The sequence below is a fragment of the Rhamphochromis sp. 'chilingali' genome, assembly GCF_963969265.1.
Source record: "Rhamphochromis sp. 'chilingali' genome assembly, chromosome: 13".
Classification (NCBI taxonomy): domain Eukaryota; kingdom Metazoa; phylum Chordata; class Actinopteri; order Cichliformes; family Cichlidae; genus Rhamphochromis; species Rhamphochromis sp. 'chilingali'.
Window position 1 is genome coordinate 33486394 of NC_137940.1, and position 20835 is coordinate 33507228.

A 20835-nucleotide genomic window follows, 5' to 3' on the forward strand; every position below is an offset into this window, starting at 1 on the left:
GAAACTGGGAAAGACGCCCAGTCTTCGCCTGCAGGTTCAGCTGCACCTGGGACAGGTCAACGGCTGCTATGTGGTAAAAAGAAAGAAAGAAAAGAAAAAAGTAGTTAATGAAAACCAGCTCGGGGGAGACACTGGCCAGACTTTGTGCCGTTTTCATTTCGCTGCTGTCCGACTTCACAAAGACCTCGCTGTTCTAGCTTGCGACACGTTTGCTTCTGCTTCCGGAAAACAACCTTCACACAGGTAAGACGAGTTTCGGCTTCGACTTTGGCAAATTCTCTTCGTTTCTGTGTACAAATATCATTAGTAGCCGTTGTATTCTTTCTTTTACGCTTCATGTGAGCACTCTGTTCGCGTAAACGAGTCTTAGAGCGCAAAATTCGCGCTTTCACGGAAAAGTAAGTCGCTCAAGGTGTGTAGCAGTTAGCGCTTTCTCCGCGGGGCACACACGGTGTAGCTGAAGGTGAAGCAATGTCTTCATGCTCTCACTTTACCTGCCTCATTAACCAGTATCCTGGCCGATACCTATGAAGAGCTGCTTTTATTGCCCCCTCTGTCATTTGGATCTGTCAAGGTGGTGTTGTGATTAGGAGCTCAGCAACAGCCGTCGGTTGTCAATGGAGGGACAGTGAGTTATTTATGGTGGCAGTGACAGCACGCACATCCAGGCAGGCAGAGTGGAAAATGATCGCAGATGCCCCTGTTGCTGTCACCGAGTATCTGTGTTTTTTCATGTGCGAAATTTTTAACTATGCAGAGAAAATGGTTATTTATTCAATCTGAAGGGGTTTGAAGTTTTTAGCCTGCTTTCCTTATTATTTCTATGAAATGTAAATTTCAGAGAGGAAATAATAAAGATGAGCCACAGTATTAAATCCACTGACCGGGTCTGTTAGTTAGCATTTACTTAAATGTGATGTTCTGCTGAGAAACCTTGATTCATCCTGATGTTTTGAAAAATACAATCGACCTTAACTCTGTTTGATGTAAACCAAAGACACTCCCCAACGGTGGCCTTTAGCCCTCAATAGGATCAGTCGTTCCTAAACTAAAACCACAAAGAACTCCAGATGTTCCACATCAGTGCAGTGAAGACTACTTGTTTTTTGTGGCATGTGATCAAAACATGTCTACTTACCCAGAAAACTAATACCGTATATGACTTATATTATCACCACATATTAGAATAAATGTACTCTAAAGAAGCCATTATGCTTAAGAACCTCTTTCACCACTTACAAGCTGCAAAAGTGGCACAAACATAAAAACTTCACTATGTGTGCGTGGGTCTTTTGTGTATTGGTTGCAACACTCTCTAAGGGTTAAAGACCTTGCCGCAGGTGTTGGTTGATTACCACACAGCTCTGGTATTTAACACTGACTGTGTGTTTGCCAGATCTCGATGGAGGTTTGCTAGAGTTGATATGCGTTGATTTATCTTTTCTTGCTAGGTTGCCTCTGGAGTAAACTCATTATTTTTAGTTTACAAATGGACAAAATGCCTCAGTGGGCCTGTTTTTTTTGTTTGTGCTATTGGTATTAAATTTATACTGTTATAGTGTAATTGTGTGTAGTGGTGTTGTTATTGTAATGGCTTGAAACTGCTTTTGTTCTTTTGTTCACAGTTGGATTAAGTTAACCTGTTTCAGTTAAATAACTATACGTCTTGAATCAAATACACAGGAATCTTATATTTGTGTCACTCCTGCTGTAAATGAATCCAGAGCAGAGGATGCAATTTTTTTAATGCTGAACTATTAGAAATTTAAAAAAAGAAAGAAACTGTTGACAAAGTAATCCTCTGCTGAGGATTTTTTCGTGGGGATTTTGTTCATGAATTACAGCCCCAGTTTTCTCTCTGTAATAACATAATGAAATTACATACATATGTGGTGTTTGCTTGGCTGATGTACACTGGGAGGCTTGTATGCCTTGTGCAAACAAGCTTGACCTCTGTGCATGATTTGTGGTTATGAGACTGGCTCCACACCACACTGTGCACGAGTCTGCTTTAAGAAGCTTTACTTGTATGTATATTTGAGCCAAAGAGAAGCTAAACTGGGGGAAGGCATTTTTGACAAATTATGGTTTTATTGTGTTGTTGGAAATGATTATTGATTTTGTCCACACACAGTAGATATGCAATGCAAATACTGGTGATTGTATTTAAAACAGAGGACTTTGCATCCTGTTGCTATAGCAGTTACATAAGATTTCTCAGAGACTGCTCAAAACACGTGGCGTTGAACTTTGATTATAAAGATTAGATTCAATTTCAGTTCAAGACGCTCAAGAGAAAAAATAGTCCTTGCAATCAAAAAGTAATCTTTATTATAGATAATAAAGTTACTGAAAGCTAAGAGTTACAAACAGGGAGTAAAACATACACACAGAGTAATCAGTCAGACTTCCACCATGGATGATAAGACATTTCTCCCTAGTCTCCTGGCATCCTGCTTATCTCACGTTACCTTGACCACTGGAACGATTCATCATCTGGACTGAGGAAAAACAAGGCAGTGTAATTTTCTTAAGGAATTACAGGCTTCAGAACATATTCAAGTCATAAGCAAAAATGTGGTTTAATCTCTGAGAAATGCTCGCCTGATGATTAAGAGTTATTCATGTCTGGGTAACTAATTCCATTAATTTTCCATTCTAAGTGCGGTATTGTCATTTAATGCCAGACATTAATGGAAGGTAGAGGCAGACATGGCACACCTCCTGTCTCATGGACCTGAGAAATTACTGTCTAACATGGCCTCACCTGTGTTCACCGAGGGTGTGGCAGCACATGTGGTTCACTCATATCAGCTATCAAGGCATGGGATTGGGCCCGGCTTTGAAGAAACGCCACCTCAGGTAATCCTCTAAAAGAGACCAAAGTACTCTGTAGGGCCACAGACACTTCCTTCAAAAGCTTACGCTGTCACATGACTACAAGGCATTTGATTTGGATAAGGTGTTCCCTGGTGTAGCCTTTCCTCTTTGGTTGCCTCTTAACATATTTCACCATATCTATTTCAAAACCGCTGGTTTCATAAGCGTGGGCTTTAATTTTGTTTTAAAGTAGACACTTTATCATTTCCACACCTCTAATACTTAATACAAACTTAATAACACAATTTAAATGGATCAGCTATGAAATATTCATCTTTACCTGTTATGAAGCGTAGAATGACCTATAGAGACAAAAAACCTTTTTTTCTGCATAGTTTTAAAGTGGTTTTTTTCTGCTTTGACATTGGACATTTTAAAGAGATTAACACGCTTTGAAACAAAAGCAGTGCCTGCAGTTTGTAGCGCTTTCTTACTTTGGCTTCATTTTTCAGCCCTGGAGGTTGTTACTTGACCACATTATGCTGTAACTTTTTGAAAACTCTCCATTTCACGTGGGAATTCCCAAGAAAGATGAGTACTTTGATCGAGGTCATGTTTTGTTTTTTTTTTTGCTTTTTTTTTTTTTTTTTTTAAAGGAACATGGTTAAAAGGCTAATAGCGTTACAGCCAGCGATTCTGAGATTACCATCATTTTTCAGGATGCTATTTATCCTCCTATGAAGCCATGTTTAATGAGGGCGTGTTGGAATACAAAACCTTTCGGAAGCTCTCTAAGACTAGCTAGTGCATGTCACTGTAGCACAAATCAAATGCACCTTTAATGTAAAGCCTGGCTGAATTGTTACCTCTTCATTAATTCAGATGGTGGATTTTACTTTACCGTCATCCACCGAGTGATGTGTTTTCAAGGTAAATGGAGCGTAGCCTGGTTTTTACTCTGTGTGTCTCTGTGCTACAGTATCCTTGACCCCGATTCGTAACAGGAATGGGTATCGGCTGTACAAAGTGAAGAAAGAGTAGGGAGAATGCCTGTGTACATGTATATGGAGAGATGTTTGCACATATTTATAACCAGGCTTTTGTGTTTGCAGTCATTCATTCAGCTACTGAGAGTACTTTACCTGTGGTAGTGCAACATCAGCAGTCTGAGCCACCAACCCCCAAACCTACGCACGTACTCACATACACACACTCACACACACACACCGAGGCACTGATGATGGAGGCAGAACAACCATTTCTCCTTTCCTCTCATGGTGCCTAGTTATATTCAATTCCCCTCTGCATTCCTCACACCGGTGCAATTGGAGCTCATACACATCCACACTGATGCACATACACACACACACACACACACACACACACACACACACACACACACACACACACACACACACACACACACACACACACACACACACACACACACACACACACACACACGTAGTCTCTCTCTCTCTCTCTCTTTCACACACACACAGTCATTATTCTGACGGTCTGCTGGTGAGGAGGCAGGGTTCTGGTTTCATTCAGGCTTCAGGCAACTGCTAGAGTCTCTCCTTTGCGTGCAGTGGCTACTGGGCGCTTGACAGCAAAGATATCCTCTCGGGTGAGTCGCTTCAATAACACCGAAGATAAAGCAGTCTTTTTGTGTCTGAAATCAGCGCTGCGATCACAAAGACAGGGGACCTGAACATAGGGACTTTATTGTGATGGCTCATTTTGTCATGTTCTTATGTGCAACAGAACATTTGTCTTTAGTTGATTTGCATCAGTAAGATAAAGCCATGTGTCTTATGATGGTATTTGATGGTATTTGTGGATTTCCTAGCCTTTCTGACAGTCCAAAGTATTCTGAAAGTACATCAAGCTATTTTGCTAATCAAGTTAATAAAGCAGTTAATAAATAATCACTGATTATTTCCATCCGCAAACAAACTGTTTTGATGGATGATGTGTCCTCGGTGGGAGATTTCACAATATCCACCTCAGTACATTTGGTGTAATTTGTGATGTTTCTTCATTTGTTCTTATTTGGAGAGGTTGTCTAAAAGTTCTCCAGTTTCTCTCTAATCAGTGCTCTTCTTATGAGAGGGAATTAAAAGGAGATTACGACCTGCACAAAGGGATAGAGACCACTGCCGTTTGGGTGCAAGGGGTCATTAGTGAAGGGGATTGCGTTTCTGCCCAGTTCATTCAGAATTCTTACTCCCGTGCGTGCTTTGCCTTTGTTCCTTCCCATTAACAGAAGGTTGACTTTAGTCTGTTTTCTTCTGGCTCATTTCACAGAGTTCAGCGCTTTCAGTGAGAAGCACTGTGACTTTTAGCTGAGATGAGAATTCCTTTTGTCCCTCAGGAAACTTGCTGAGAGGAAGCAGCTGTAGCTTTCTGCCATATTGCTGCAGCTTTGTGGATTTGTCATTTCCTGTGTAGCTGCCCAGTTTAAGTAGGAATGGTCTGCTGTACACTTAACTGTGTTTCTCTCTCAACAGAGAATCAACATGAAGATGTGGAGATAACATTTTCGACTCTGGATAAACTGTTTCACTGCTGGAGTGGATTTGGCTGTGGGAATGCAAACGTAGACTTATGAAATATACTAAAAGAGTTTGTGAGGAGATAAGAGCGCGCTGATCCTTTCCAGACACAGAAAACTGGACTGAGCTCTCTCAGATAATGGCTACAACAGAAACCAAAGTTAGCGGCAGCAGCACTGTGGGCCTGTCGTGGGCACGCGTCTGTAAGGAGTGCGGCCAGCAGCACGACAGCCAGGACTCCCACTTGTACGAGTACCAGGATGAGGTGGACGATGAACTGGTTTGCCACATTTGTCTGCAGCCTTTACTGAAGCCAATGGACACACCGTGCGGCCACACTTACTGCTTTCATTGTTTGAGCAGCTTTTTGAAGGAGCAGGACTTCTGCCCTGTGGACCGCCAGCGGCTGCAGTTACATCAGTGCCGTCCCTCCAGCCTGCTGGTCAGGAACCTGCTGGACAAGTTGACCGTTATGTGCCCACACTGTGCGGAGTGCCAGCAGACGATGCAGCGCTGTGAATTGCAGCCTCACCTGCACAACAGGTAAGACTCAGTGGGATGCTGACTGTGGATACTGTTTGACCTTCACAGTTCTAACACACATGAAACTCTAAAGCTATTATGAGTATCTTATGACGACATTATACGCAGTGCAATAGTTTTACCTAGTTTTCCTTCATTTTGAACCATCTGCCTGCTTCAGACAAAGGTTGTAGTTTATGATGGTGTTTATGTAATGTGTCCTATGTTATATTCATGTTCATCTCTGATGCCTTCTTGTGTAAACTACCAGCGACCTAACTCATCGGCCATGTGGTTGTCACAAGAACTGTTGCACTTTTTCAGAAACATTTGCTTTCTTGCTTTTTAGGTAAGAGTTAAGACAAGTGTTGAATGGCTGTTTACTCAATCTGAAGCTACAGCTGGCTTTCGTTTAGTTTAGCCTAGCTTGAAGACATCTAGCCTGTCCACCTTGCAGAACTGCGGAAACTGTTTGTTAATCTGACAGTTGATGTGTAAAGTGGCCATATCACAGATTTACAGGGGGATTCATGTGACAGATTAAAGATTTATTGCAGGCTTGTTAATTAGTAAGATGACTAAGTGCTGGAAGGCAGTTTCTTTCTTTTTTTTTTTAAGCTTTGGAAAGAGCCACCTAAATTTGTTCCCTTTTTCCAGTTTGTCGATTAAGATAACTGTTATTTATAGCCTCATATTTGGCTTACAGGCACGAGTATTGTAGCTTACCATTCTCGTCGAAACGACAACAAGAAGAAAAACTTAGATAAACACAAGATCTGCAGGGTTTTGTGAGAAAATTCTGATTACTTTGCCGGGAAAAAAAAGAAAAGAAAAACATAACGTCTATAGCTGTGTTTTTGTACGGTGGCCTTGAGAGGTCAAATGTGCTCAAGCTTAAGAAAACACACAAAACACAATGGAAGTTGAATAAAATGCAACAGAAATAGAAAAGATGCAGCAAAAGCCATTTAAAAATAAAAAGTGACAAGCTAACAGGCTAATAACAAACACGTATCTACAGTATTATATGAATCATGGGTTTAAACTGCATATCACCTGCATCTTTTTCTCTCTCGCAACACAGATGAATCCTCAAACACCAGAAGTGCAAACCTTTGCGTGTTTTGGTTTCTGTTACATTTGCACCTGGTCCATCATGTTATTGTGTCACATAAACACTCCTGTTGTATTTTGTGAGATTTTATGTTTTTCTACTTCTTGTCATGTGTTTTTTTTTTTTCTATATCCGTTCTTTTTTCTATTTTAGTCATGTTTTGTATGCTTTTCCGTTTGTTGGTGTTTTCTTAACTCGCAGTCCATTTGACCTTTCAGGGCCACTGTAGCTGTGTCCTCTTTGAAACTCTACCAGCTACTGCTGGTAGCATAGTTTGTCTGTGAACACACAGCTGTGTAGTTATTGTGTTCAATACGAGGCACAGGTCACTCTTCTTGTTTTCACATGGAGAGTGTGGTGCTTATCATCCAGTGGCCGCTATGACGCAGTCAGTTGTGGGAGGAAAATTAGCTTGCTGCAGCTTCTCTGTGTAAACAGTGAGGAGGCAAAGTTCAGGCATGAAGACCAGGCACCGGTTCCAGCACAGGCTTAATCAGATTCAGCCTGTCTCAACAGACACTCTGCAATGCAGAGAAATCTGCATAGTGCTTCTCCTCTGGTCTCTTTGCTCTCACAAAACCCAGTTAACATTGAATTTTGTTCCCTGAGTTCATTTTCAGCCGTTCCTGTACATGTATCTATAATATTTTTCATTATCTTCACTTATATATGAATACAGCTACAAAGGTGGGATCTCCTATTAAATGTGGCCAAAGTTCAAATGATGTAATCATATGTAGAATTAATTCCTTTGAGCCAAAAACTCCGACAGCTGTAATGCTCGGTTTTTTTTCTTTTCTGTCAGATCTGTATGATGTCAATGGAAGGGGATTTCCTTGGTGTTGTCATCTCAACAGCACTGGTCTTGAACACAGCTTCATCACCTAACTGCTCTTCAAACGTTGTTTCTGATGAGCAGCTAATTAGAGGAAAGTTGTTTTTTAAAGGGAAGGGATGGAAGTAAAAGCAGCTTGTTTCAGACAGTGGATGGACTGATGGGCTGCACAGCATAAGGGAAATGAGAATTGTTTGGAAAGATACTCTAGTAAAAGAATATAAAGCTGTAGCTCCAAATTGTAATAAAAGATCCTCTTTAAACTCCTTTTAACATCACTAATTCACCCACTTTAATGTTCTTCATGCTTCTGTCAATCCTCAGATGTCCTGTTTTTAGAAGACTCAGAGAGGAAGCAGAGAAGAGGAAGAGGCCCTCATGGAATGAATTAAAGGGACGTAAGGGTGACGGAGAAGGGTCTGGAGATGCGAAACACTCAGCAACACTGTCTCGAAATTCAACCCGGGATCAGCCCGAGCCTGGGCTCATTAATCCTGCCTATGAGGAAGGTGAGGAAGGTATGGAGTTATTTTATTATTTTAAAACCCGCAATTTCTCAGGGTGTGCGTTAGAACAGTACCAAATAATCTTTATAGAAGCTTCTAGGCTTAACAGGAATATTTCCAGTTGGTAGGGTGATTGTCAGGGCACACACGCGATTTGCTGCTTTTAGCCTTTAAGGGTTTGATTCTGTCTGTCTCAGGTGAATCATCAGCCTGGCTGTAGGAACATCTACCAGCTAACACACAGTTTAACCAGACAGTTGCATCATGGGTGGGAAAAACCCTGAAAGCAACTTGCAAGCCGGCATCACCGACCAAAGTTCAGTAAAACACAGTTGCCAAGCAACTGGTACCAGGTGTCCACAGTGAAGTTTATATTTGTGCAACTATAATCTGTCATTTGATTTTTGAAAGATCTCTGTTAAAATCTCAGCAGACTCATAAATCTAGAATGATGTTAGATATGTTTAGTAATGCAGAGTTTGCGCTATCTCACTGTTATAATCACAAACTGAGGTCCACTCTGCGTCACTCTGTTTCCTTTTCACGATACTCTTCAGCGCATCCCGGAAACACAAACGACACAGATTTACTGGTTTATGTCATAGTGTGTTATTCCATGTAAGTATCTATGGGAAAATAGACATTTCTAAAATGTTGGTGAAGACGGTGTTTTTCTCACCAAAATGTCTTGCTGGGAGTTAAAGGAGACGATCATATCTGTCTCTGCATTCAGGAAAAAAGATGAGCGCAAGATATGCTCAGCTTATCTGAACACAAACATAACAAAAAATGCTCCTACAGCCTGCTCTTCACGCTTTGGGTTTTCTGTGAATTTTGCAGCAACAGGAAGATCATTTAAAGTTTGGATTCTATTTCTGTAGAGTTGTTTTAAAGTATAAGTCAACTAACAGTTGATTACAACATTGATCCTTTATATGTAATGTTTAACCTAAACAACTGGCCAACACCAACATTAATACTTGTGGTACATTATATGGTCCATATAATGTACCATATATGGACATATAATGTTTTTCCACTGCCTTCAACCATTCTGATAGTTGCAGCATTCTCCCTCTGAGAATTTGCACACATCTGCAAATTCAGAAACTGAAGCAATGATTAATATCATTCTCACCAAAGTTGCCAGACATACACAGGAGGTATCTGGAGTACTGAGCAGGGCAATCACAATCTACTGACATGGAGGTGCACGTCAGGTCCAGGGTAGATTTAAGTATAAATCCCCTGTAACTTAGTTGTGCTTAATAGGGCGTTTACTGAGAGCTTGTGACATCGCTAGAAAAGAGGTGATGGGGTAAGAGGCATCTTGAAATGTGTAAACAAGCTATCAGTGTATCTGAGCTAACTTTATGCGAGGTGAAATAGAAAGTGAATAAGTAAGAGAATGTGGAAAGCTACAGACACCATGGACGAGTAGCCGTTATGCCCCGTATTCACCTGAAGAATGCATGTGTCGTTGATGCATTGCGCTGTAGTGTTTTGTGGGACAACTGACCTTTACAAAGACTCGAACAGACCCTCACATAGTCACAGACCATTAATGTGTTGAAGGGCCTGTTTTTGCTTCCAAATAGTTTCTGGAGTCACTCGTCACTGTTTAGATTGCGTCTACTATTTTCTTCTGTAGTTTCAGTCAATGAAAATGTTTGTATACTGGGTCTATGAAATAAATATGCACTAAGCTTCCAATTTCTGTGGTTTTAAAAGGCACGCTGCTGGCACTGCGACCAAGCGCTAAATACCTTATGTTTACTGAATAAAGAATTTATTATTTTTTAAGAAAAAGTTTTTATTGAACATTGTCAAATATTTGCATGTTGAGTGTGAAGGTATTCATGTGTTTTAATATGAATTACTTTTCCTATTCACTGCCTTTCAGACAGCCTTAGGAGACTTGTTTAGTAGGTTTATATCACGATGACAATGAAAATATTATTAAATGGTCAGCACAATTCATGCTCCTTTTATAGCTTCTTTTCCTCCCCTCATCCTCTGTCCTAATGGCAGTGTCCCATTTGATGATCCAAGTAGGGCTGGGCCGTATTATACCGTTCACGGTAATACCGGTATAATGTCGGGCAACGATAAGAAAATGAAATATCGCGAAAATATCACTTTTCAAGTGGCGCATGCGCAGTGCCTTTGTTTTCATACGCACATGGCGGAAAAAGCATGGCGGCGACAGAGAATGAGAAGGGCGAAGGCGGATTGTTAAATGAAACGGATGAACCAGAATTGGTTTGTAAAAATGCTGCAGCTTCAGTGGTGTGGAACTGGTTTAGCTTTCGTCCGTCAGATACACAACAAAGCACTATTTTTGGTAGCGCATGCTTGCGGGCCGTCGTTATTGTCGTGTTTTTTGGAAAATACGGCACACTTAAAATCAATCCTTTGATTTTTCTGAAAATCGACAGAGCCCCTTATAATCCCGTGTGTCTTATGTATGAATTCTGGTTGTGTTTACTGACCTCGAAACGATTTTATGTACACGGCGCTGGAAAATCTGTCAAATGTTTTAGTACGACTTTGCTAAGCTACGAAGCCGCACCGCTTGATGGGCTGTCGGAGCATAATGGCTGTCGTAGGCAGGAGCCTCGCGGAGTGATACGTACTGTGCTTCAACATAATATTACCGTATTGTGTGTGTATAACCTCTTTTTAAGTTTTGTGGATATTATACATGGTTATGCTGAGGATATGTCAGCCAATTTCCACTGGAAATGCCTTTTGGTTAAACAGTCAGCAAGGATTTTGCATTTGCACTGTTAAATTTTTATATAACTTTAATCCACATAAAAAACAGCTGCTTGTTTAAGTGAAAATACATTGATTTTTTTTTTTTTTTGCACTAATAAAGTTGTGGAGTTGTAAAGTATTTTGTCTAGTGTCAATTATATCGTCAGTTATATCGTTATCGCAAATTTTCAAATGTATATCGTGATAAATGTTTTTGGTCATATCGCCCTGCTCTAGATCCAAGCCTGGGATTTGAGCAGGTTTTGTTTATGCTAACAATTTACTTGCATGCCGTGTTGAAACATCCTGCAGGGAATAAAAACAATTTAAAGTGCTGGTGTGAATAGCTGTATTTTTACACCACTGAATTGAACCAGCTTTGCCTTTTCTGTTGTGTTTTTGGATCTATGGAAGTGTGACACCTCAGTAAAGTAGGGTTAGAATTTAACTTGTGGGCGAGTTACCATATTTGGAAGATAAGAACAGTTTACAAAGATAAAAAACAAAAACATAATTAATCAGAGTCAAGCTGGACTCCAAACAGCTCAAACTTGTATGATTATATTTGTTTGTTTCCTTCTTTCTGCTGGTGTTCCTGCATTGGGTATTTTGCAAGGTTCATTCCAGTGAAAAAGAGGAGAGAACTGGGAGTAAACAGGACATACAGCCATGTTTATTACTGTTGCTTTTCTTTTTCCCTCTCCTACAGACCACAACTCGCTGCGGTCCAGTTTGGTGGCCGAGGCCACTGTCGTGGAGCTGATCAGAGATGAACCCGGAGAGGAGCTGGGCCTTCGGATCGTGGGGGGGAAAGACACACCGCTGGGAAACATAGTCATACAAGAAATTGTGCGGGACTCAATAGCAGCTAGGGATGGCAGGCTGGCACCAGGAGACCATATTTTAGAGGTGAGAGAAAACAAAAACGAGGGAAGAGCTGGGATTAAGTCGTATTCAGCTGTTATTCAGTGTTGGGATTTAGAAATCTCGTGTCGTGGCATAGCGTGACAGTTGAGGTCAAAATTGTTTCGCACACAACACCTTATGACTACTTCTCATGGTATTGTAAACACACTGCTCGTTAGAGGGGGTGGGAAAGTAGACATTCAAGATAAACAAGTTTTGTCTCCATGGCAACAAGGCATGGTTAATATTACCTGGCACAAGTGCGTCATGTTAGCTTGAGCAACTTTACTTTGTTGGTGTAACTGACTAACCCACTGCCTTTCACTTTAATAGTCTTCAAACATTAAGGAGGAACTGCGTTTGGTTTCCGCAGAGAATAATGGGAGTGCAGAATATCAATAACAAGAATATTCCACATCCGATTTCTACCCTCACATTGCTCTGAAATAAATTTTCTGTGAAATACATTTTAACTTTTCCTCTAAAGCTAAGCAATCCCAGACCTGGAAATGAAAACAAAAACCGTACCGGAGAACAGCTCGCTTTCAGGACGCGAAACAATTGCTTCCTTTGTTTGTGAACCTAAAAAGATGATTGAAACAACAGACTGATTTTTGCTGAGGCCTGTTCTTAGATTTGTGAGGCAGACTTCAAACAGAAGAGACTTGGAATTAATGTTTACGTAGCTGTGATAATCGTGATTATTTTATTAAGAGGACAACAAAACTAAAGTGTAATGTCCATCCTTCTCCTTCAGCGTCTCCAGTTCAGGGCTAACGCTGAGAAACAGACAACCATTCACACTCACGTTTATACCTCCCACCTAATTAGAATACCCAGTTAATCTAACATGCATGGTTTTTGGACTGTGGGAGGAAGCTCGAATTTCCAGACAGATAAGCAGTTGCCTGCCTTGCCTGGTGGCAAGCAGCACCTTGCTTGGGCGCCCAGGCCAGTGGGGGGGCCCCTGAGGGCTGATGAACTTTAAACTACAGCAATAATCCACAGTTTGTAGTGACAGTATGAGAGGCCTGAGCCTCCCTTAGGCGTCCCCACCTGACTCCAGTCACTCCCTTTTCAAGTGGCATGCATGATTGTGTTTAAACAAACCTAATGACAACAATGTAAACGGAGGGGAGGATTCCTGCTGCAAGTGAAAAAAGAAAGAAGAAAAAAGCTAAACTGTGGAGCAGATAATGATTATTAAATGTAACACTGATTTCAAAAGTAATACTAATTTGTTGTTGTTGTTTTTTTTGTTTTTTACAAATGGCAATTATAAACATGATCCAGATGTTTTTCCTATCTGTGGATGCTTCACTTCAGCCAAATAACAACAAAACATAACAGGTTTTGTGGAAAAAACATGCTCTGCTTATTTTGGTATGAAATTAGACAACCAAGGGCAAAATAAGTCTGGTTTTAATGTTTTCAGTGGCATGGAGGAAGCCACAGAATGGCTTTGTGGCTTCTGTTTAGTCAATATTTCTGGATACAGTTCAAAAACTGCATCATTTATCAGTTCCCCTAACCTGCCATCAGCCATGAGACCTGCACCACATTTAGATGAAATGCCACCGCTCATTTTTTCCAGCTGATGAGAGACGAGCGTGTGATGGTGTTTTGTCTCCAGATGCACAACATTCTAGTGATGAGGACTTTGAAGATTACTCGCAGTTATTTACTCAGAGTTAAATGACTTAATATGAGATTTGGATCTTCCAAAAGAAACAACTGAGTGGCTTGGGTCTAGACTGAGTGAGAAAAACTTCCTGACTACAGGAAAAAAAAATTCTTTCTACTGGAGATGATTTATTTGAATTTTATGCCATTGCCCTTCTGCTTCTCTGTCTGTATATGGCATCCTGCATGGCTCCCCCTCTCTTTTCAATTCATTTACCTCACAATAGTATATAGTGATCAGCCGCCAGTTTACTCCATCTGCAGGACGTGATGAGAAGAATCATCTTCCTTCATTGAAATGGATGATAACTTTCTTTATTGCGTTCATGTTGAGGGTTTGTTGGGTTGTGTGTACGACGCAGATGAGTACAGGCTGTTCACTGACAGTTCAAAATCCAACCTAAAATGTATTGTACTGCTTAATAGCAATTATTTTTGCATCCATGCCAGTTGGTGTTTCTGTCCAGCCGAAAGAAACTTATGAAAGTAACCAAATTGTGTTAAAGAAGCTGAAACACAATGAGCACAAATGGACCGCCTGTGAAAAGAAAACTGTACAGAATCATTGAATTAGGTCGCGTCAGCTCTTTTCTGGAAAACAGAAATCGTATTAATGCAGGGCGTTGTATTGCGGGGCGACACGGTGGTTAGTACTATTGCCTAACAGCAAGAACAACCCAAAATCTGCATGTTCATCTTGCTGTGGCAACCATGCTAAATAGCATTAAAGCCAGATATGACAAAGCTTTATTTCCAAGCACATCAAATTACACCACTGTCAAGAAAGGTTGATCTCTTTTATGCTTGACAAATAACTGTACACAGTGAAGGCAGGTAATGTTTGCGCTCAGCTGCTTTATCAGTGACGGTGTTGTTTCTCCTCTTTGTGGTGTCGTGTTCCAGGTGAATGACATCAGCTTGGCTTCAGTTCCCCACACTCGGGCCATCGCAGTGCTGCAGCTGCCCTCCCTCCTCAGGCTCACCGTCATGCAGGAGAAAGGTTTCAAATTAAGGGATCAACGCTCAGACCAAAACCAACCCACTTCCACCAGCTCCCCGGGCTCTCACAGTCCCCATAGCAACGCTACCTCCAGTAACAACCCTGGTACAGTCCTGCAGGTGACGCTAGTGAAGAGCCAGCGCACAGAGCCGCTCGGCATCAAACTCATCCGCAAATCAGATGAGAGTGGGGTTTTTATCTTGGACCTGCTGGCTGGTGGTTTGGCAGCTAAGGATGGAAAACTGAGGAACAATGACAAAGTTTTGGCCATCAATGGACATGACCTGAGGCATGGGACACCTGAAAGTGCAGCCCAGATTATACAGGTAGATAACAGACTGCACCCTTATTTCTTAAATAAACAAAGTTAAGATGCTGTTTAAAGTAAGTAAAAACACAAAGAATAAAAAGGACTTGCACATCACAAAAGTTATTCAAAAAGTGACATCAACATTATTATTGTGCAGCCCTTAACTTACAATGTAAAGTGCCTTGAGGCAAATGTTGTTGTGATTTGGTGCTATATAAAGAAATAACATTGAACTGATTGACAACATTTTGGGACACAGGTTGTTTACAACTTGTACAGACATGAAAGAAGCATCTGTTAGTATGTTTATTATGGACTCTGTCCCCAGCAAGTCTTTACAAGTCATAATACATCTTAAAATTTCTACAGACCAAAGGCACCCAGGAGGGCCATCAATCACAGCATGGAAAATGTATCCTAGGTGATAGTTAGTGGACCAGACATGCAAAACCCTCAATGTAAACACCACCTGGCAGAGGAATTCATAATAGGAGCTTTGTATGAAATTTGTTTGTGTAAAATCATTTGCTTTTATTCTTTGTGCCAACAGGCCAGTGAGATGCGTGTGAACTTTGTGGTGATGAGATCTGCGGAGGCTCAAGAGGAAGGAGGAAGCAGCAGAACATCCAGGAGGACGCCTGAGCCGCAGTACTTTAGGCGCCGGTCCACCTACATGAAGGTAACACACAAACAGTTTCCTCCCAAGTCTTTTTTTAATTATATATTTTATATCCATGTTTCCAGGTGGTTTCCAGCTGTTGTCTTTTAACACCCCAACGTTGGTAGCAGTGTCTTACAAACTTTGCATGTTTATGTTTACACGGCGTAATTGTGACGTTCACTCCTGTGTCGCTCACACTCAGTTGTACCATACACAGTGAGTGGAAAGAACAGCAACCCCCCGTTTGAGAGGTGAGAGCAGACACCTGCAATGGTGAGCAGAGATAAAAGCCCTTCTTTGGGGCCTCCCTCTGGCCTGATCAAAAGGCCCCGGGTGCTGCTCGCTCTGCCGCTACGGGGCCACTGTCTTGTTGTTTTTTTTGGCCGTTTCTTTGCAAGACAGAGGATCAAAGCTGGTAACAGTTAGCTTTCGCCTGCAGAGTCGAGCCTTTTCGTCTTGCTGGGGGGAAGGGGGGGGGGATTCCCTGCTGTGGAGAGGAAGAACCCCCCACCTTCCCTTCTGATGGTTTACAGACTCCAGAGAGCCACAAGGACACTGGTTGAAGTTGTCATTTTCCACACATCTTTTCCAGTACGAGAGCGTAGTGCTGAACCTCACACGTTCCCTCTGCCCTTACCTCTCAGCTCCATCTCAGATGTTTCACATTTGTTTCTACAAGTGGTTTTGTAAGGGGGATCCATTAAGTCAGTGATCCTGGAGAGAATGTGATTAGCTGGCATGTTAGGCCAAACGAAAAAAAGGTTAACTCCTGTGGAGAAAACATGAGGTAGAGGACATGAATTTAAAAACCGATACAATGAAGATGGTCAATATGTTTCTTATTGCTTGGTGTTAATGTGTCTCATTGTTTCCATAGGATCCTCCAGGTGGATTTTCTAGTCAGGAGAAGACCGTGAGTCTGAAAAAGGAGCCTCGGCTTTCCCTCGGCATCACGATCGCTGGAGGGAGGGATTGTCGCAGCCGTCTACCGGTTTACATCACAAGTGTGCAGCCTGTAGGCTGTTTGCACCGAGATGGCACCATCAAAAGAGGTACAAACCACAGGAATAAAAAGAGTGTTCTTGTCTTTGTAACGCTCTCTTGGCCAAGGGCAACGGCTAGAAATTATTTCAATATTTAATTCATCTTCAGATATCCTCAATCATTTTTGCCTGTAACATGTCAGAAAATGTAAAAATCCCAAAAAATGTCACGATGATATCTTTTCACTTTTGGGTTTCAAATAAATGCCAGTTTTCTATCATGTATAACCAGGGTTAGGGCCGGTGATCGTGATGAACTGGACAGGCGGCCAACTTTGACAGGGGGGCATTTGGCTCAAATCACTTTAGCATTCCATAAAATAAGAAATTAAAAAGAAAAAAAATATATACATATATATATATATAAAGGGGAGAGTGCAATCATAGTCTCACTTACATGCTGTTGCACTTGTGTGCGTGCACACACACATACACAGTGCACAAAACAGAGGTTATAAACTAAAGTGCAAAGTAAGACTTGTTAAATTTATGTTTGAAAGAGAACTACAAGAGTCAATTACATTTGATTAATAAACCTAAACTCTGGGTCATCTGTACAGGCTACACAGTAACTTTAAGGATAAAAAACTATTTTTAAACACATCATAAACGGGCATGCATGATTACAGTCATGTGGGATCCTTTTTGGCTGTCCCTGGACCTCCAAGACCATCGACGCCATCAACACTGTACAGAATAAATTGAACATCTTTTCTGTCCACTGATTAATCATTTAGTAAGCCAGTTTTTGTAGAGATAGTTGTACATAAATTCAATCGATTAAGCCTTTAACGAAAACAAAATTACAATGTATTTTAATAAATAAGTGTAAAGATTTTGGAAATGACAGCTCTGTTTGAAAATCCACTACAAAAGTACAGGAAAAGGGCAATTTTCTTTTTTTTCCTGCCTCTTTTCCAGGATACAGTGTGCTGCTAAAGGACCATTAAAACTGAGAGGATGTCCTAAAATAGAGCCTTGACTCTGACTTCTTTAAGAGCTGCTCTTTAAATATTATATCCATCCCACACTTTTTCTGTGGTTGAACTGACATCTGGAGTTTTTAAAAAAAATCACTTTAAACACAGAAACAATAATTTTAACTGAACTGGCCTTGTCCTTGTTAACATCATCTGTATTTCTTCAGGTGATGTTCTGCTGAGCATCAACGGTGTTGATTTGACTCAGCTGACCTACAATGAGGCCGTTTCTGTGCTGAAGGCTCAGACAGCTCAGTCCCAGGTGGTGCTTCGTGTCATTCAGACTCTGTCTGAGGAGTCAGAGGAGGACACCGAGGCTAACGATGACGAACTCGACATTGCAGAAGACTCACGAGATGACACCCTCAACTGGACCCCGCTGTGGACTCGCTGGCTGGGATTACCAAGGTAAAGCCAACTCAGTATAATCATTTATATCACGGTCATAGTGCTGTTTGAGCTGTTTTTGCTTTATGTGAAAGAGCTGACTCTGACTCGTTTCTTCAGTCACATGCACTGGTGCCGGGACATCGTCCTGCAGAAGACCAACAACGAGAGCTGGGGCTTCAGCATCGTTGGGGGTTATGAGGAGAGCCACGGGCAGCAGCCGTTCTTCATCAAAACCATTGTGCCTGGAACACCGGCTCACTTTGATGGACGCCTCAAGTAAGTTAACCACATTTTGACTCCCATGTTACATCATCCGCTCCTGCATCTTTTCGGCACCGACCCTGATAACGAAAATGTCCCGTGGCTTTCTCAGGTGTGGTGATGAGATAGTGGCGGTGAACGGAGCTACAACTGTGGGAATGAACAACTCCTCTCTCATCCCAATGCTCAAACTACAGAAGAATAAAGTCACGCTGACTGTGGTGTCCTGGCCGGGAAGTCTAGTATAGCAAACCTCACGTGCTCATTCTGTGATCTCCTTTCTTTCTTTACTGGGAATCTCACTGTCCCTTCCACATGTAACCCGTTGAGATTTTTGAGGTCATGTCATACACGAAGATGCGTGTTCTTCAAAACCATCCCATGTACAATAGATGATTTTCCATAGGTGGACTGTTTTTTGCGATATTGTCGTGTAACAATGATGACAATCCATGAATTTTGTGCTAAAGACAAACTGGAAGGATTCGGTTTTTTGGAGTGTCTTTCTGATCCCATTTGAAAGTTGTATGTATATTTTTAGCTTATCTGCCTAATGTTTTATTTGGTAGCGATTACATCTTAGACTGTGTATAAAAATGTAGCTTTAGGGTCTGCAAAGTGAAACTAATGCAGAAGTGCCTTCTTTCTAATGACCTGCAGGGGACGACTTCGTTGGTTGCAAAAAGACATCCCGTTGTACAGAAGTCTATGGGAAGATGCCCCCTTTTCTATAACCTCAATAAACATTTTCCTTATGAGTTTATGATCTCAGTTGCTAGTTTTATGCCTTAATGAATATAGCATATAGTTCATCTTGTAAATTATCTTCTTATTTGGAGTGAAACAGGACGATAAAGCAGGGAACGCTTTAGAGCAGACCGGCCTTGTGACTGACAAGTGACTGAATGTGGAGTGTCCTGTGGATTTTCAGTCGGATCCTCGCCTCACTCGTCACATCCAGTTATAAAAACCCAATATGGTGACCGCTATCCCCCTCAGCTCGAGTCTGCACAACGGGACTATGATACAACGGCTGCATCTATCCTTTGTATACAGCCTGTGGATGGTATTAGATGTTAAGTGATAATGAACATATGTACATAGTTGAATTGCGTTATTGTTAACAATATGCTGACACCAAATATTTCAGGAAAGTGAAGTCTTAAGTTGATTTAAATTGACATTTTTAATTTAAAATTAGCATCTACATGGAGAATATCAGCAGTGAGATTTTTTCTTTTTCTTTTTTTTTTTTTGGACAAAACAAATTTTAAAGGATTTTAAAATGTCAGAAATATTTGAAGTCTACATCATGACAGTAAAGATCACGCTTCTTTACTCAACAAATATGTGTAGAGCGTTTAGTCAGCATTGTGTTGCTAGGGGTTGGATCAGGTTTATTTCCTGTAAGCTCTTAACAGGAAACTTAGACCTGTGTTGTGAAACTCTTAAGCTGGTTTAAAAGAAGCTATTATTATTATTATTATTATATAGATTATTTGACGAACGTTGAGTTTTAATCAAAACTTTCTAATCTGTATTCACTGAATATGTGTATGTATATCATCTTTCCGTTTCTTTCCAAATGATAAAGTTGCTCATAATGAACGAGTTTAATAAGCAGGTGCCTTGTAGATATCAAAGGACAAAGCAGAATCTATACTTGCCTTAAATGTTTTGCTCCACCAAAAATGTGTTTTCCTCATTATTTGTTCTTCTCAATATTTACTGTTTGTGGGAATTCAAAGCCTTGCTCTGATAGATCTGTGTCGACACATTCCCGGTGGCCTTTGTTGCATCTTTATAGGTGAGATACCTGTTGAAAAGCTATGGATGGCTGTAAAATTTACAGCAGGTAATGTGTGTATTAGCCTGTCCACCGTTTCATTATGTTCAATAAAATCATGAAACCATTCCGTCTTTCTGTTATGAATGTTCTGTACACTTTGGGCTTTTTGGGGAGGAAGGTTAAGTGTAGTAAAGGCACAGCTTTACAAGCCACCCTTTATTTATACTTGATGATGGATGGGTAGTTTAGAGGGGATTATAAATACACCAGTATTCACAGATTAAGGGTGCAAATGTTAGAAATAAGTTATTACAGTTACTGATGTTGAAAGTCTGTGGCTGGACGGTTTATTAGCCTGTTCACTCTGACCCCTAGTGGACACAAGGACTGAAGTGGCCAATGTTTCCAGATTCCATCCTGTAAAACCTTTAAAGTAACCATGGTATCCATGAATTAAAAAAATAAAACTATTGTAATTAATAATAATAATAAATTTTATTTATGAGCGCCTTTCAAGTCACCCAAGGACACTTTACAATAGGATAAAACACTTAGTAAAACAATGGCAGAATAAGAACAATAAAATACAGACTACCTTTTAATCTTGTGCTTTATCACAGGCCTGTTATGCAATTTTAAAATCATGCTCTGAAGTCCTCAACAGTGATTTCTCACAATTATGATTTGCCAGTTCTCT

At 40.9% G+C, this 20835-nt stretch overlaps 1 protein-coding gene across 3 annotated transcripts; it reads left to right on the forward strand.

Annotated features, from left to right (window-relative positions):
• The first annotated feature begins 1 nt into the window (after nt 1).
• On the forward strand, nt 2–20256 carry lnx2b (ligand of numb-protein X 2b). 3 transcript variants are annotated; one of them, XM_080900471.1, is made up of 10 exons: nt 2–243; nt 5334–5921; nt 8174–8358; nt 11825–12024; nt 14608–15030; nt 15565–15693; nt 16553–16727; nt 17866–18106; nt 18206–18364; nt 18462–20256. In XM_080900471.1, exons 2-10 carry the CDS (start codon nt 5518–5520, stop codon nt 18595–18597), a joined length of 2052 nt encoding a protein of 683 aa, XP_080756597.1. In that variant the 5' UTR covers nt 2–243; nt 5334–5517; the 3' UTR covers nt 18598–20256. The 3 variants fall into 3 exon arrangements, with proteins under 3 accessions (XP_080756597.1, XP_080756595.1, XP_080756596.1); XM_080900469.1 differs by having other exon boundaries at nt 3–243; nt 8174–8367; XM_080900470.1 differs by lacking the exon at nt 2–243 and adding an exon at nt 4304–4450 and having other exon boundaries at nt 8174–8367.
• The last annotated feature ends 579 nt before the right edge of the window (nt 20257–20835 follow it).

Coding starts and splice junctions, on each gene's coding strand:
- lnx2b (XM_080900469.1), top strand. CDS start 5,518: ATGGCTACAACAGAAACCAAAGTTAGCGGCAGCAGCACTGTGGGCCTG. Junction 5,922..8,173: donor CAGCCTCACCTGCACAACAG/GTAAGACTCAGT, acceptor GTCAATCCTCAG/ATGTCCTGTTTTTAGAAGAC. Junction 15,694..16,552: donor GCCGGTCCACCTACATGAAG/GTAACACACAAA, acceptor TTGTTTCCATAG/GATCCTCCAGGTGGATTTTC.